The 15,972-nt window shown below is 46.0% G+C and overlaps 1 protein-coding gene and 1 long non-coding RNA gene across 2 annotated transcripts in view; both read left to right on the forward strand.

Annotated features, from left to right (window-relative positions):
* Positions 1 to 15,972, forward strand: part of LOC127931789 (ras-related protein Rab-6B-like) — a 139,006-nt gene that overhangs the window by 39,303 nt on the left and 83,731 nt on the right. Inside the window, exon 6 of the mRNA XM_052525455.1 lies at positions 10,169 to 10,235. Coding sequence (XP_052381415.1) covers positions 10,169 to 10,235 — 67 coding nt within the window. The remainder of the gene's footprint in view (positions 1 to 10,168; positions 10,236 to 15,972) is intronic.
* On the forward strand, positions 14,855 to 15,710 carry LOC127908611 (uncharacterized). Its single transcript, XR_008067717.1, has 3 exons — positions 14,855 to 15,183; positions 15,344 to 15,439; positions 15,589 to 15,710. It is a non-coding gene; the product is annotated as an uncharacterized LOC127908611 (long non-coding RNA).

Consider the following 15,972-nt stretch of genomic DNA (forward strand, 5'->3'; position numbering starts at 1 on the left):
CCGCGACGTGGCTGGTTTCCCCTTTGTAATCAGTGATTGTCTGTAGAGTCTGCCACATACGTCTCGTGTCTGAGCTTGTTGAATTGTGACTCCACTTTGTCTCTGTACTGACATTTTGTCTGTTTGATTGCCTTATGGAAGGAAAACTGCACTGTTTGTATTCACCCATATTCCCAGTCACCTTGCCATGGTTAAATTCAGTGGTTGGCACTTTTAGTTTTGCTTGAATGCTGCCAGAGATCCACTGTTTCTCGTCTCGGTAAGTTTTAATAGTCAGTGGAAACAACATCTCCTATACACTTCCTGACGAACTCAGTCACCGTGTCATCATACATGTCAATGTTATTCTCAGAGGCAACCGGGAACATATCCCTGTCCGCGTGATCAAAACATTCTTGAAGCATGGATTGTGATTGGTCAGATCAGTGTTGAATCGACCTTAGCACGAGTACTTCCTGTTTGAGTTTCTGCCTATAGGAAAAGACGAGCAAAATGGAGTATTGACCTGATTTGCTGAAGGGAGGGCGGGGGATGGCCTTGTAGGCATCCCGGGAAGTTGGAGTAACTGTGGTCAAGCGTTTTAGCAGCACGAATACTACAGTCAATGTGTTGATAGAACTTCGGTAGCATTTTCCTCAAATTTTCTTTGTTGAAATCCCCAACTACAATAAATGCGGCCTCAGGATTTGTGGTTTCCAGTTTGCACAAAGTTCAGTGGAGTTCCTTGAGGACCGTCGTGGTATCGGCTTGAGGGGGAATATACATATATACATACATATACATGACTGTGACTACAACCGAAAATAATTATCTCGGGAGACTTTTGATTGTGAGGTATTCTAGGCCGGGTGAACAAAAGGACTCACACCATGAGTTGTTAATCATGAGACATACACCATCGCCTTTCTTCTTCCCAGAGAGTTCTTTATTCCTGTCTGCGCAATGATCTGAGAACCCAACTGGCTGTATGGACAGGGACAGTATATCCGGAAAGAGCCATGATTCCATGAAACAGAGCAGAGTATGTTACAGTCCAAGATGTCTCTCTGGAAGGAGATCCTCGCCTGAGCTCGTCTACTTTATTGTCCAGAGACTGAGCAGTAGCGAGTAATATACTCGGAAGCGGTGGACGGTGTGCACAACTCCTGAGTCGGACTAGAAGTCCACTCCCAATACCTCTTCTCCACCGACGGCGTCTTGGAGCAGCCTCTGGGATTAGTTCAAATGCCCTGTTGGGTTACGAACGAAGGATACAATTCAGGAAAGTCGTATTCCTGGTTGTAATGCGCCGCTCTGATATCCAAAAGTTATTTCCGTCTGTATGTAATAACACAAAACATTTCTGGGCCAATAATGTAAGAAATAACACACACAAAAACAAAATACTGCAAAGTTGCTCAGGAGCTAGAAGCAGAGCTGCGATGTCTGTCGGCACCATCTTGCCAGGGGACCCCATTGAGACCAGGGTCTCATTTTCAATGGTGCCCTGAGGTTAACAAGTTAAACAAATTCAACGTCGGACAGGAAATAGCACAAATTATAATAATACAGATTACATTTTTTTTTAAACGACCATTTCAACACTACAATGCATGTTTAATCAAAACCGATGCAATTCTCATTTAACAAATTCAACATTAGACTCCTGAACTGCCTTATCGGCACCAGGGAATGAAGATGCAGCGAGTTCTGCAAGTTATTCAAAAAAAAGGGGGGGCGGGGCGGGGCGGGGGGGGGGGGTAAACCTCATTTGGTGGAGACCCGAGGAGTGAACGGGTTTCGGAAACGTTTTTATGCTTTAACACGGAAGTTAGGGAAGTCGGTATGTCGGGAAGTAGGGAAGTAGGGAAGTAGGGAAGTCGGTATGTCGGGAAGTCGGGAAGTCGGGAAGTAGGGAAGTAGGGATGTCGGGAAGTCGGGAAGTAGGGAAGTAGGGAAGTCGGGAAGTCGGGAAGTCGGGAAGTCGGGAAGTAGGGAAGTCGGGATGTCGGGAAGTCGGGAAGTAGGGAAGTCAGGAAGTAGGGAAGTCGGGATGTCGGGAAGTCAGGAAGTAGGGAAGTAGGGAAGTCGGGAAGTCGGGAAGTCAGGAAGTAGGGAAGTAGGGATGTCGGGAAGTCAGGAAGTAGGGAAGTAGGGAAGTCGGGAAGTCGGGAAGTCAGGAAGTAGGGAAGTCGGGAAGTCAGGAAGTAGGGAAGTCGGGAAGTCAGGAAGTAGGGAAGTAGGGAAGTCAGGAAGTAGGGAAGTAGGGAAGTCGGGAAGTAGGGAAGTAGGGAAGTCGGGAAGTAGGGAAGTAGGGAAGTTGGGAAGTCGGGAAGTCAGGAAGTAGGGAAGCTTGTGTAGTAGGGCTTTGGAAACAAAAAGGGAATAGTGAAGTGATCTACAGGACTTTAATGAGGATCAGCCAAACTGTTGATACAGGAAGCAGTGAGGAGTATTAAAACTGTCACCTGTGATAAAGCGAAGGGCGCTATGGTAGACGGTGTTAAAAAGTTTAAGAGTAGTGGCTGCTGCATTCTGGGAAATAGTGTGACCATTGTCAAGAACTGTCAGGAGAAGTTGACTGTACAATCGGCTTCTTGCTTTTTAGGGAGAGCCTAGATCTATTAAAAAAAAAATGGAACCCACTTTAAATCTGAGCATCAGTATATTTTTATAATCTTGTCAATCCAAATGCCCAGATATGTATAGGTGGAAACCCAATCGATGGGACAACCATTCAATTAATAAATATGTAGTCCATCTGAAAATGTTTGTTTTTTTGCGAGAATTAGAGAACAACATACATTTAATTAAGTTTCAGAATCCTTATGCTTTAAAAATGGCCACCAAAGAAACCAGAGGCCAAATAAATAATATCTTCATCCAGACTAAGTGGATTTGTAACTGCTTTTATGCTTTTTAAATGACAGACCAAACAAATTATGATGAATAGAGATGTATGCTTTCTGGTGTCATGCTTTTATCTAATATTTCATGTCCAGGTCCATGAAGGTCAAATGAGGATATGTTTTGATAGATTGCTTATAGGAACGATAGCTAAAATCCTTTCAAACCAAAAAACATTAAATGACCAACCTGACATGTTTCGGTGACACTCCTTCAGATGCGTCCTAAATGGCTTTTATGGACCCTGGTCTAAAGTAGTGCACTACTACCCTGTAGGGCCTGGTCTAAAGTAGTGCACTACTACCCTATAGGACCTGGTCTAAAGTAGTGCACTACTACCCTGTAGTGCCTGGTCTAAAGTAGTGCACTACTACCCTATAGGACCTGGTCTAAAGTAGTGCACTACTACCCTATAGGGCCTGGTCTAAAGTAGTGCACTACTACCCTGTAGTGCCTGGTCTAAAGTAGTGCACTACTACCCTATAGGACCTGGTCTGAATTAGTGCACTACTACCCTATAGGGCCTGGTCTAAAGTAGTGCACTACTACCCTATAGGGCCTGGTCAAAAGTAGTGCACTACTACCCTATAGGGCCTGGTCTGAAGTAGTGCACTACTACCCTGTAGGGCCTGGTCTAAAGTAGTGCACTACTACCCTATAGGGCCTGGTCTGAAGTAGTGCACTACTACCCTGTAGGGCCTGGTCTAAAGTAGTGCACTACTACCCTATAGGACCTGGTCTGAAGTAGTGCACTACTACCCTATAGGGCCTGGTCTAAAGTAGTGCACTACTACCCTATAGGGCCTGGTCAAAAGTAGTGCACTACTCCCTATATGGCCTGGTCTAAAGTAATGCACTACTCCCCTATAGGGCCTGGTCTAAAGTAGTGCACTACTACCCCATAGGGCCTGGTCTAAAGTAGTGCACTACTCCCTATAGGGCCTGGTCTAAAGTAGTGCACCATTCTTCTATATGGCCTGGTCTAAAGTAGTGCACTATAAAGGGAATTGCCATTTGGGACAGCAGGACTTGTTGTAACCTTTAGAATCTCTGCAGGGAGCCTGATCCTGTCTGGTGGTCTTCCCTAGTGGGGGACACTGTAGTAACAAGCTGAGAGACCAGCCTCTGGGAAGTCATTGGGCATGACGATCCTGTCTGGTGGTCTTCCCTAGTGGGGGACACTATAGTAACAAGCCTCTGGGAAGTCATTGAGCATGATGATCCTGTCTGGTGGTCTTCCCTAGTGGGGGACACTATAGTCACAAGCTGAGAGACCAGCCTCTGGGAGGTCATTGAGCATGACGATCCTGTCTAGTGGTCTTCCCTAGTGGGGGACACTATAGTAACAAGCCTCTGGGAGGTCATTGGGTAGCTCTAATGATCCATCCCTCTTCCTCCTGTACTATGAGAGATTACAGATGTATTATAATTGACTTGGAATGTAATGAGAGGGCAGTAGTCCCTAGAATGGCACCACAGATTAAGTGGTGTGACCGAGGGTGTATGTCAAGCTGGCTATCACCCAACTCATCCAGACCGAGGGTGTATGTCAAGCTGGCTATCACCCAACTCATCCAGACCGAGGGTGTATGTCAAGCTGGCTATCACCCAACTCATCCAGACCGAGAGGGTGTATGTCAAGCTGGCTATCACCCAACTCATCCAGACCGAGAGGGTGTATGTCAAGCTGGCTATCACCCAACTCATCCAGACCGAGGGTGTATGTCAAGCTGGCTATCACCCAACTCATCCAGACCGAGAGGGTGTATGTCAAGCTGGCTATCACCCAACTCATCCAGACCGAGGGTGTATGTCAAGCTGCCTATCACCCAACTCATCCAGACCGAGAGAGTGTGTCAAGCTGGCTATCACCCAACTCATCCAGACCGAGAGAGTATGTCAAGCTGGCTATCACCCAACTCATCCAGACCGAGAGGGTATGTCAAGCTGGCTATCACCCAACTCATCCAGACCGAGAGGGTATGCTGGCTATCACCCAACTCATCCAGACCGAGAGGGTATGTCAAGCTGGCTATCACCCAACTCATCCAGACTGAGAGGGTATTTCAAGCTGGCTATCACCCAACTCATCCAGACCGAGAGAGTGTGTCAAGCTGGCTATCACCCAACTCATCCAGACCGAGGGTGTATGTCAAGCTGGCTATCACCCAACTCATCCAGACCGAGAGGGTATGTCAAGCTGGCTATCACCCAACTCATCCAGACCGAGAGGGTATGTCAAGCTGGCTATCACCCAACTCATCCAGACCGAGGGGGTATGTCAAGCTGGCTATCACCCAACTCATCCAGACCGAGAGGGTATGCTGGCTATCACCCAACTCATCCAGACCGAGAGGGTATGTCAAGCTGGCTATCACCCAACTCATCCAGACTGAGAGGGTATTTCAAGCTGGCTATCACCCAACTCATCCAGACTGAGAGGGTATTTCAAGCTGGCTATCACCCAACTCATCCAGACCGAGGGTGTATGTCAAGCTGGCTATCACCCAACTCATCTAGACCGAGGGTGTATGTCAAGCTGGCTATCACCCAACTCATCCAGACCGAGGGTGTATGTCAAGCTGGCTATCACCCAACTCATCCAGACCGAGGGTGTATGTCAAGCTGGCTATCACCCAACTCATCCAGACCGAGGGTGTATGTCAAGCTGGCTATCACCCAACTCATCCAGACCGAGGGTGTATGTCAAGCTGGCTATCACCCAACTCATCCAGACCGAGAGGGTATGTCAAGCTGGCTATCACCCAACTCATCCAGACAGAGAGGGTATGCTGGCTATCACCCAACTCATCCAGACCGAGAGGGTATGTCAAGCTGGCTATCACCCAACTCATCCAGACTGAGAGGGTATGTCAAGCTGGCTATCACCCAACTTATCCAGACCGAGGGTGTATGTCAAGCTGGCTATCACCCAACTCATCCAGACCGAGAGTGTATGTCAAGCTGGCTATCACCCAACTCATCCAGACCGAGAGAGTATGTCAAGCTGGCTATCACCCAACTCATCCAGACCGAGAGGGTATGTCAAGCTGGCTATCACCCAACTCATCCAGACCGAGAGGGTATGTCAAGCTGGCTATCACCCAACTCATCCAGACCGAGGGTGTATGTCAAGCTGGCTATCACCCAACTCATCCAGACCGAGAGGGTATGCTGGCTATCACCCAACTCATCCAGACCGAGAGGGTATGTCAAGCTGGCTATCACCCAACTCATCCGGCCCGAGGGTGTATGTCAAGCTGGCTATCACCCAACTCATCCAGACCGAGGGTGTATGTCAAGCTGGCTATCACCCAACTCATCCAGACCGAGGGTGTATGTCAAGCTGGCTATCACCCAACTCATCCAGACCGAGGGGGTATGTCAAGCTGGCTATCACCCAACTCATCCAGACCGAGGGTGTATGTCAAGCTGGCTATCACCCAACTCATCCAGACCGAGTGTGTATGTCAAGCTGGCTATCACCCAACTCATCCAGACCGAGGGTGTATGTCAAGCTGGCTATCACCCAACTCATCCAGACCGAGAGGGTATGTCAAGCTGGCTATCACCCAACTCATCCAGACCGAGAGGGTATGCTGGCTATCACCCAACTCATCCAGACCGAGAGGGTATGTCAAGCTGGCTATCACCCAACTCATCCAGACTGAGAGGGTATGTCAAGCTGGCTATCACCCAACTTATCCAGACCGAGGGTGTATGTCAAGCTGGCTATCACCCAACTCATCCAGACCGAGGGTGTATGTCAAGCTGGCTATCACCCAACTCATCCAGACCGAGAGGGTATGTCAAGCTGGCTATCACCCAACTCATCCAGACCGAGAGGGTATGCTGGCTATCACCCAACTCATCCAGACCGAGAGGGTATGTCAAGCTGGCTATCACCCAACTCATCCAGACCGAGGGTGTATGTCAAGCTGGCTATCACCCAACTCATCCAGACCGAGAGGGTATGTCAAGCTGGCTATCACCCAACTCATCCAGACCGAGGGTGTATGTCAAGCTGGCTATCACCCAACTCATCCAGACCGAGAGGGTATGTCAAGCTGGCTATCACCCAACTCATCCAGACCGAGAGGGTATGCTGGCTATCACCCAACTCATCCAGACCGAGAGGGTATGTCAAGCTGGCTATCACCCAACTCATCCAGACTGAGAGGGTATTTCAAGCTGGCTATCACCCAACTCATCCAGACCGAGAGGGTATGTCAAGCTGGCTATCACCCAACTCATCCGGCCCGAGGGTGTATGTCAAGCTGGCTATCACCCAACTCATCCAGACCGAGGGTGTATGTCAAGCTGGCTATCACCCAACTCATCCAGACCGAGGGTGTATGTCAAGCTGGCTATCACCCAACTCATCCAGACCGAGGGTGTATGTCAAGCTGGCTATCACCCAACTCATCCAGACCGAGGGTGTATGTCAAGCTGGCTATCACCCAACTCATCCAGACCGAGGGTGTATGTCAAGCTGGCTATCACCCAACTCATCCAGACCGAGGGTGTATGTCAAGCTGGCTATCACCCAACTCATCCAGACCGAGTGTGTATGTCAAGCTGGCTATCACCCAACTCATCCAGACCGAGGGTGTATGTCAAGCTGGCTATCACCCAACTCATCCAGACCGAGGGTGTATGTCAAGCTGGCTATCACCCAACTCATCCAGACCGAGGGTGTATGTCAAGCTGGCTATCACCCAACTCATCCAGACCGAGGGTGTATGTCAAGCTGGCTATCACCAGTGTGACTGACTGACTGACTGACTGACTGTGTGACTGACTGACTGTGTGACTGACTGACTGACTGACTGACTGTGTGATTTAGATGCACTATTGTAAAGTGGCTGTTCCACTGGATGTCATAAGGTGAATGCACCAATTTGTAAGTCGCTCTGGATAAGAGCGTCTGCTAAATGACTTAAATATAAATGTAAATGTACTGACTGACTGACTGACTGACTGTGTTACTGACTGACTGTGTGACTGATTGACTGACTGACTGACTGACTGTGTAACTGACTGACTGTGTGAGTGCTTTATAATGTGTGAGCTATATCCCTGGCTCAGTGCATGATGGAGCTTCCTTTCTCAGTGAGGTGATTGGGTCGTCCACAGGTGAGGGAGATGAATGGATGAGACATTATCTCTGTCTGGTAGCAGACAGACTCTCCCTGGATATGGACATAGCATGAGTCACAGTGTATGAACTCTCTCTTCCTCCCCTCATTTCTCTCTCTCCCCTCTCTCTCTCTCTCTCTCTCTCTCTCTCTCTCTCTCTCTCTCTCTCTCTCTCTCTCTCTCTCTCTTCCTCCCCCTCTCTCTCTCTCTCTCTCTCTCTCTCCTCTCTCTCTCTCTCTCTCTCTCTCTCTCTCTCTCTCTCTTCTCCCCCTCTCTTTCTCTCTCTCTCTCTCTCTCTCTCTCTCTCTCTCTCTCTCTCTCTCTCTCTCTCTTTGGGTCCTGAGAGACAAGGACCCTTCTTGCCTTGTCTCTCAGATCGTTCACAGCTTTGTGGAAGTTACCTGTGGCGCTGATGTTTAGGCCAAGGTATGTATAGTTTTTTGTGTGCTCTAGGGCAACAGTGTCTAGATGGAATTTGAATTTGTGGTCCTGGTGACTGGACCTTTTTTGGAACACCATTATTTTGGTCTTACTGAGATTTACTGTCAGGGCCCAGGTCTGACAGAATCTGTGCATAAGATCTAGGTTGCTGCTGTAGGCCCTCCTTGGTTGGTGACAGAAGCACCAGATCATCAGAAAACAGTAGACATTTGACTTCGGATTCTAGCAGGGGAGGCCGGGTGCTGCAGACTTTTCTAGTGCACGCGCCATTCGTTGATATATATGTTGAAGAGGGTGGGGCTTAAGCTGCATCCCTGTCTAACCCCACGACCCTGTGTGAAGAAATGTGTGTGTTTTTTGCCAATTTTAACCGCACACTTGTTGTTTGTGTACATGGATTTAATAATGTCATATGTTTTACCCCAACACCACTTTCCATCAGTTTGTATAGCAGACCCTCATGCCAGATTGAGTCGAAGGTTTTTTGAAATCAACAAAGCATGAGAAGACTTTGCCTTTGTTTTGGTTTGTTTGGTTGTCAATTAGGGTGTGCAGGGTGAATACATGGTCTGTTGTACGGTAATTTGGTAAAAGCCAATTTGATATTTGCTCAGTACATTGTTTTCATTGAGGAAATGTACGAGTCTGCTGTTAATAATAATGCAGAGGATTTTCCCAAGGTTACTGTTGACACATATTCCACGGTAGTTATTGGGGTCAAATTTGTCTCCACTTTTGTGGATTGGGGTGATCAGTCCTTGGTTCCAAATATTGGGGAAGATGCCAGAGCTAAGTATGATGTTAAAGAGTTTTAGTATAGCCAATTGGAATTTGTTGTCTGTATATTTGATCATTTCATTGAGGATACCATCGACACCACAGGCCTTTTGGGTTGGAGGGTTTTTATTTTGTCCTGTAACTCATTCAATGTAATTGGAGAATCCAGTGGGTTCTGGTAGTCTTTAATAGTTGATTCTAAGATCTGTATTTGATCATGTATATGTTTTTGCTCTTTATTCTTTGTTATAGAACCAAAAATATTGGAGAAGAGGTTTACCCATACATCTCCATTTTGGATAGATAATTCTTCGTGTTGTTGTTTGTTTAGTGTTTTCCAATTTTCCCAGAAGTGGTTAGAGTCTATGGATTCTTCAGTTACATTGAGCTGATTTCTGACGTGCAGTTCCTTCATTTTCCGTAGTGTATTTCTGTATTGTTTTAGTGATTCACCATAGTGAAGGCGTAGACTCAGGTTTTCTGGGTCTCTATGTTTTTGGTTGGACAGGTTTCTCAATTTCTTTCTTAGGTTTTTGCATTCTTCATCAAACCATTTGTCATTATTGTTAATTTTCTTCGGTTTTCTATTTGAGATTTTTAGATTTGATAGGGAAGCTGAGAGGTCAAATATACTGTTAAGATTTTCTACTGCTAAGTTTACACCTTCACTATTACAGTGGAACGTTTTACCCAGGAAATTGTCTAAAAGGGATTGAATTTGTTGTTGCCTAATTGTTTTTTGGTAGGTTTCCAAACTGCATTCCTTCCATCTATAGCATTTCTTAATGTTACTCAGTTCCTTTGGCTTTGATGCCTCATGATTGAGTATTGCTCTGTTTAAGTAGACTGTCTCTCTCTCTTCCTCTTTGTATCCATCTCCCTCCTCCTCTCTCTGTTTATTTTCTCTCTCTGTGTCTCTCTCCAGCTGTTTCGGCGTGTGGCAGCTGCCCTTCCTGGGATGGAGAGCATGCAGGAGACAAGCAAGGAGGGAAGTATCCTTTCACTGCACAGGCACTTAGCCTCAACTCAACTACAGGTAACATAAATGTAATGGTTGGTGGTTGTGAAAAGGACTAAACTCAAGTTACAGATACAGATACAGGTACAGGTACAGGTATAGATGCAGATATAGATATAGATACAGGTATATATATATATATATATATATATATATATATATATATATATATATATATATATAGGTACAGATATAGATATAGATACAGGTATAGATATAGATAATTGCAATCAACAAAGCATGAAAATACCTTGCTTTTGTTTTGATTTGTTTGTTTGCCGATTAGGGTGTGGAGGGTGTATACGTGGTGTGTCGTACGGTAATTTGGTAAGAGGCCAATTTGATATTTGCTCACGCCATTGTTTTCACTGAAGAAATGTTGGAGTCCGCTGTTGATGATACTGCAGAGGATTTTCCTGAGGTTACTGTTGACACAGATTCCGCTGTAATTGTTGGGGTCAAATTTGTCTCCACTTTTGTGGATTGGGGTGATCAGACCTTGGTTCCAAATATTGGGGAAGATGCCAGAGCTGAGGATAATGTTGAAGAGTTTGAGTATAGTAACTTGAAATTGTGGTCTGTATATTTTATCATTTCATTAAGGATACCATCAACCGTGTAACAGTATAACTTTACGTCCGTCCCCTCGCCCATACCCGGGCGCGAACCAGGGACCTTCTGCACACATCAACAACAGTCACCCACGAAGCATCGTTACCCATCGCTCCACAAAAGCGCGGCTCTTGCAGAGCAAGGGGAACTACTACTTCAAGGTCTCAGAGCAAGTGACGTAACCGATTGAAACGCTATTTAGCGCGCACCGCTAACTAAGCTAGCCGTTTCACATCCGTTACATTGGCACCACCGCTAACTAAGCTAGCCGTTTCACATCCGTTACATTGGCACCACCGCTAACTAAGCTAGCCGTTTCACATCCGTTACATTGGCACCACCGCTAACTAAGCTAGCCGTTTTCACATCCGTTACATTGGCACCACCGCTAACTAAGCTAGCCGTTTCACATCCGTTACATTGGCACCACCGCTAACTAAGCTAGCCGTTTCACATCCGTTACATTGGCACCACCGCTAACTAAGCTAGCCGTTTCACATCCGTTACATTGGCACCACCGCTAACTAAGCTAGCCGTTACACAGGGGAAGGATACCATCAACCGCACAGGCCTTTTGGGTTGGAAGGTTTGTATTTTGTCCTGAAGTTCATCCAATGTAAGTAGTCTTTATTGTAATAGGAGAACCCAGTGGGTTCTGGTAGTCTTTATTGTAATAGGAGAACCCAGTGGGTTCTGGGTAGTCTTTAATATAATTGGAGAATCCAGTGGGTTCTGGTAGTCTTTATTGTAATAGGAGAACCCAGTGGGTTCTGGGTAGTCTTTATTGTATTAGGAGAACCCAGTGGGTTCTGGGTAGTCTTTATTGTAATAGGAGAACCCAGTGGGTTCTGGGTAGTCTTTATTGTAATAGGAGAACCCAGTGGGTTCTGGGTAGTCTTTAATATAATTGGAGAATCCAGTGGGTTCTGGTAGTCTTTATTGTAATAGGAGAACCCAGTGGGTTCTGGGTAGTCTTTATTGTAATAGGAGAACCCAGTGGGTTCTGGGTAGTCTTTAATATAATTGGAGAATCCAGTGGGTTCTGGTAGTCTTTATTGTAGTAGGAGAACCCAGTGGGTTCTGGTAGTCTTTAATATAATTGGGGAATCTGTAATGGTTTTCTTCATCTGAACGAGAGGCGGACCAAAGCGCAGCGTGGTTGTTTTGATTCATGCTTTAATAAATCACTTCACATGAACAAACTAACAAAAACAAGAAATGTGAAACTCAAAACAGTCCTATCTGGTGCAAAGACAGAGACAGGAACAATCACCCACAAACACACAGTGAAACCCAGGCTACCTAAGTATGATTCTCAATCAAAGACAACTAATGACACCTGCCTCTGATTGAGAACCATACTAGGCCGAAACATAGAAATACCCAAAACATAGAAAAACAAACATAGACTGCCCACCCAACTCACGCCCTGACCATACTAACTAAATACAAAACACAGGAAATAAAGGTCAGAACGTGACAGAATCCAGTGGGTTCTGGTAGTCTTTAATAGCTGGTAGTTTAGTAGATGATCGTGTTTGTTTTTTTCTCTTAGTTCTTTGTTATTAATGGTTAAAAGGTTGGAGAAGTGGTTTATCCATTTTGGATAGATGCTGTTTGTTCAGTGTTTTCTCATTTGCCCCTGTGTTTATGAATGGACAGGTTTCTTCATGTCTTTCTTAGGCTTTTGTACTCTTCCTCAAGCTATTTCTCATTGCTGTCAATTCTCTTAGGTTTTCAGCTTGAATTGTTTTTATTTGATATGTTAGCTGATACACTGTTCAGGCTTTCTACTGCTAAGTATACACCTTCACTATTTCAGGGAAACATTTTGTCCAGGAAGTCGTCTAGGAGGGATTGGTTTTGTTTTTGGACAATTGTTCCTAGTTAGGTTTCTACATCTTCCTTCCAACTATAGCATTTCTTAATATCATGCAGTTTATTGGGCTTTGATGCCCCCTTCTCTCTCTCTCGCTCTCTACCTCTCACTCACTCACTCACTCACTCACTCACTCACTCTCCTTCTCTCTCTGCCTCTCACCCACTCTCTATCTCTCACCCCTCTCTCTCTCTCTCTGCCTTTCACTCTCTCTCTCTTTCTCTACCTCTCACCCACTCACTCTCTCTCTCTCACCCACTCTCTACCTCTCTCTCACCCCTCTCTCTCTCTGCGTCTCATCCACTCTCTACCTCTCACCCTCCCTCTCACCCTCTCTCTCTACCTCTACCTCTCACCCACTCTCTCTCTCTACCTCTCACCCATTCTTTCTCTCTCTCTCTCTTTCACCCACTCTCTTTATCTCTCTCTCTCTCTATCTGTCTCCTTCCCTCCTCTTCATCTCATCCATTGATGCCAAGCTGCCAGTCGACCACAGAGCCGCAGGGTGTGTTTCACAGACAGGTTGGGATATTAAAGCCTGGGGTTGCAGTTTTTATACAGAAAAGAAATATCCAGCCCCCATAGACAAACAAACCTCTGACTGACAAGTTGTTTCCTTTGTGCTGAAGAAAGGAATTCATATTCTTGGGGAGTTCAACAGTTTGTAGTTTCTGTCATGGTCAATATAATAGAATATACACTGACTGTATAAAACATTATGAACATCTGTTCTTTCCATGACATAGACTGACCAGGTGAATCCAGGTGAAAGCTATGATCCCTTATTGATGTCACTTGTTCAATCCACTTCCATCAGTGTAGGTGAAGGGGAGGAGACATGTAGATGAAGGGGAGGAGACATGTAGATGAAGGGGAGGAGACGGGTCAAAGAAGGGGAGGAGACGGGTCAAAGAAGGATTTTTAATCAAAGGATCAGAGATCAAGGATCAATTTATCAAGTACTGAAAGCATAAGCTACAGCTAGCTAGCACTGCAGTGTATAAAAGAGAGAAAGACAATAGTTGAACAGTTTTGAACAAATTAATTCCTTAAAAAATAAATGACAAGTGAGAGAGAGAAAGAAAGAGCTTTCATTCATGGTATTTTTTCCACTTACTTAGCAGCGGCAGCGTAGCCTACTGGTTAGAGCGTTGGACTAGTGAGTTCAAACCCCGAGCTGACAAGGTACAAATCTGTCGTTCTGCCCCTGAACAGGCAGTTAACCCACTGTTCCTAGGCCGTCATTGCCTGGTTAAATAAAGGTAAAATTAAAATTAAATAGCTTGTGAATGCAGCTAGTTAGTTTAGCCTACTCAAACACCTGGCTCAAACAGCGAGGGATGCTATGTTCGCTAGCTGGTTATGGCTATCCAACAGAGAGGGATGCTAGATGGCTATGGCTATCCAACAGAGAGGGATGCTATGTTAGCTAGATGGCTATGGCTATCCAACAGAGAGGGATGCTAGCTGGCTATGGAAATCCAACAGAGAGGGATGCTATGTTAGCTAGCTAGCTATGGCTATCCAACAGAGAGGGATGCTATGTTAGCTTGCTGTCTATGGCTATCCAACAGAGAGGGATGCTATGTTAGCTAGCTGGCTATGGCTATCCAACAGAGAGGGATGCTATGTTAGCTAGCTGGCTAGCTGGCTATCCAACACCGGAACTCTTCCAAGTCAAGGTAAGCTTTTGGTTTGATTAATTTATTGCCACGTGGCCTACTGGTGTAACTGCTAGACTTCTTGCTAACTGTACACTGTACTGCATGATAGTTACGATATAAAGTAGTGTGATGGAGGTAGTGTGATGGAGGTGGTGTGATGGAAGTAGTGTGATGTGATGGAGGTAGTGTGATGTGATGGAGGTAGTGTAATGGTATGTGATGGAGGTAGTGTGATGTGATGGAGGTAGTGTAATGGTATGTGATGGAGGTAGTGTGATGGAGGTAGTGTGATTGTATGTGATGGAGCTAGTGTGATTGTATGTGATGGAGGTAGTGTGATGATGGTAGTGTGATGGTAGTGTAGTGTGACGAGAACAGAGCAGGTAGAGAACAGAGCAGGAAGAGAACAGAGCAGGAAGAGAACAGAGCAGGTAGAGAACAGAGCAGGTAGAGAACAGAGCAGGAAGAGAACAGAGCAGGAAGAGAACAGAGCAGGAAGAGAACAGAGCAGGTAGAGAACAGAGCAGGTAGAGAACAGAGCAGGTAGAGAACAGAGCAGGTAGAGAACAGAGCAGGAAGAGAACAGAGCAGGAAGAGAACAGAGCAGGAAGAGAACAGAGCAGGTAGAGAACAGAGCAGGTAGAGAACAGAGCAGGTAGAGAACAGAGCAGGTAGAGAACAGAGCAGGTAGAGAACAGAGCAGGTAGAGAACAGAGCAGGTAGAGAACAGAGCAGGAAGAGAACAGAGCAGGTAGAGAACAGAGCAGGTAGAGAACAGAGCAGGAAGAGAACAGAGCAGGTAGAGAACAGAGCAGGTAGAGAACAGAGCAGGAAGAGAACAGAGCAGGAAGAGAACAGAGCAGGAAGAGAACAGAGCAGGTAGAGAACAGAGCAGGTAGAGAACAGAGCAGGAAGAGAACAGAGCAGGAAGAGAACAGAGCAGGTAGAGAACAGAGCAGGAAGAGAACAGAGCAGGTAGAGAACAGAGCAGGAAGAGAACAGAGCAGGAAGAGAACAGAGCAGGTAGAGAACAGAGCAGGTAGAGAACAGAGCAGGTAGAGAACAGAGCAGGAAGAGAACAGAGCAGGAAGAGAACAGAGCAGGACGAGAACAGAGCAGGAAGAGATCAGAGTAGGAGGAGTACAGAACAGGAAGAGAACAGAACAGAGCAGGAAGTGAACAGAGCAGGAAGAGAACAGAACAGGAAGAGAACAGAGCAGGAAGAGAACAGAGCAGGAAGAGAACAGAGCAGGAAGAGAATAGAGCAGGAAGAGAATAGAGCAGGAAGAGAATAGAGCAGGAAGAGAATAGAGCAGGGAGGAGTACAGAGTAGGAGGAGAACAGAGTAGGAGGATACACACATTAAAATGAAATACATTTTCATAAATCACCTGCTGTTACCATAGAGATGCAGCCTACAAAGCTCAGACAGAATGCGGAGGGAGGGTAAAGAGTGATTGGAACCACAGAGTCAGAGAGAGAGAGAGAGAGAGAGAGAGAGAGAGAGAGAGAGAGAGAGAGAGAGAGAGAGACTATTTAGCCAGGCAACTGGCTAA

This window comes from Oncorhynchus keta, chromosome 1 (assembly GCF_023373465.1).
Source record: "Oncorhynchus keta strain PuntledgeMale-10-30-2019 chromosome 1, Oket_V2, whole genome shotgun sequence".
NCBI classification, from domain to species: domain Eukaryota; kingdom Metazoa; phylum Chordata; class Actinopteri; order Salmoniformes; family Salmonidae; genus Oncorhynchus; species Oncorhynchus keta.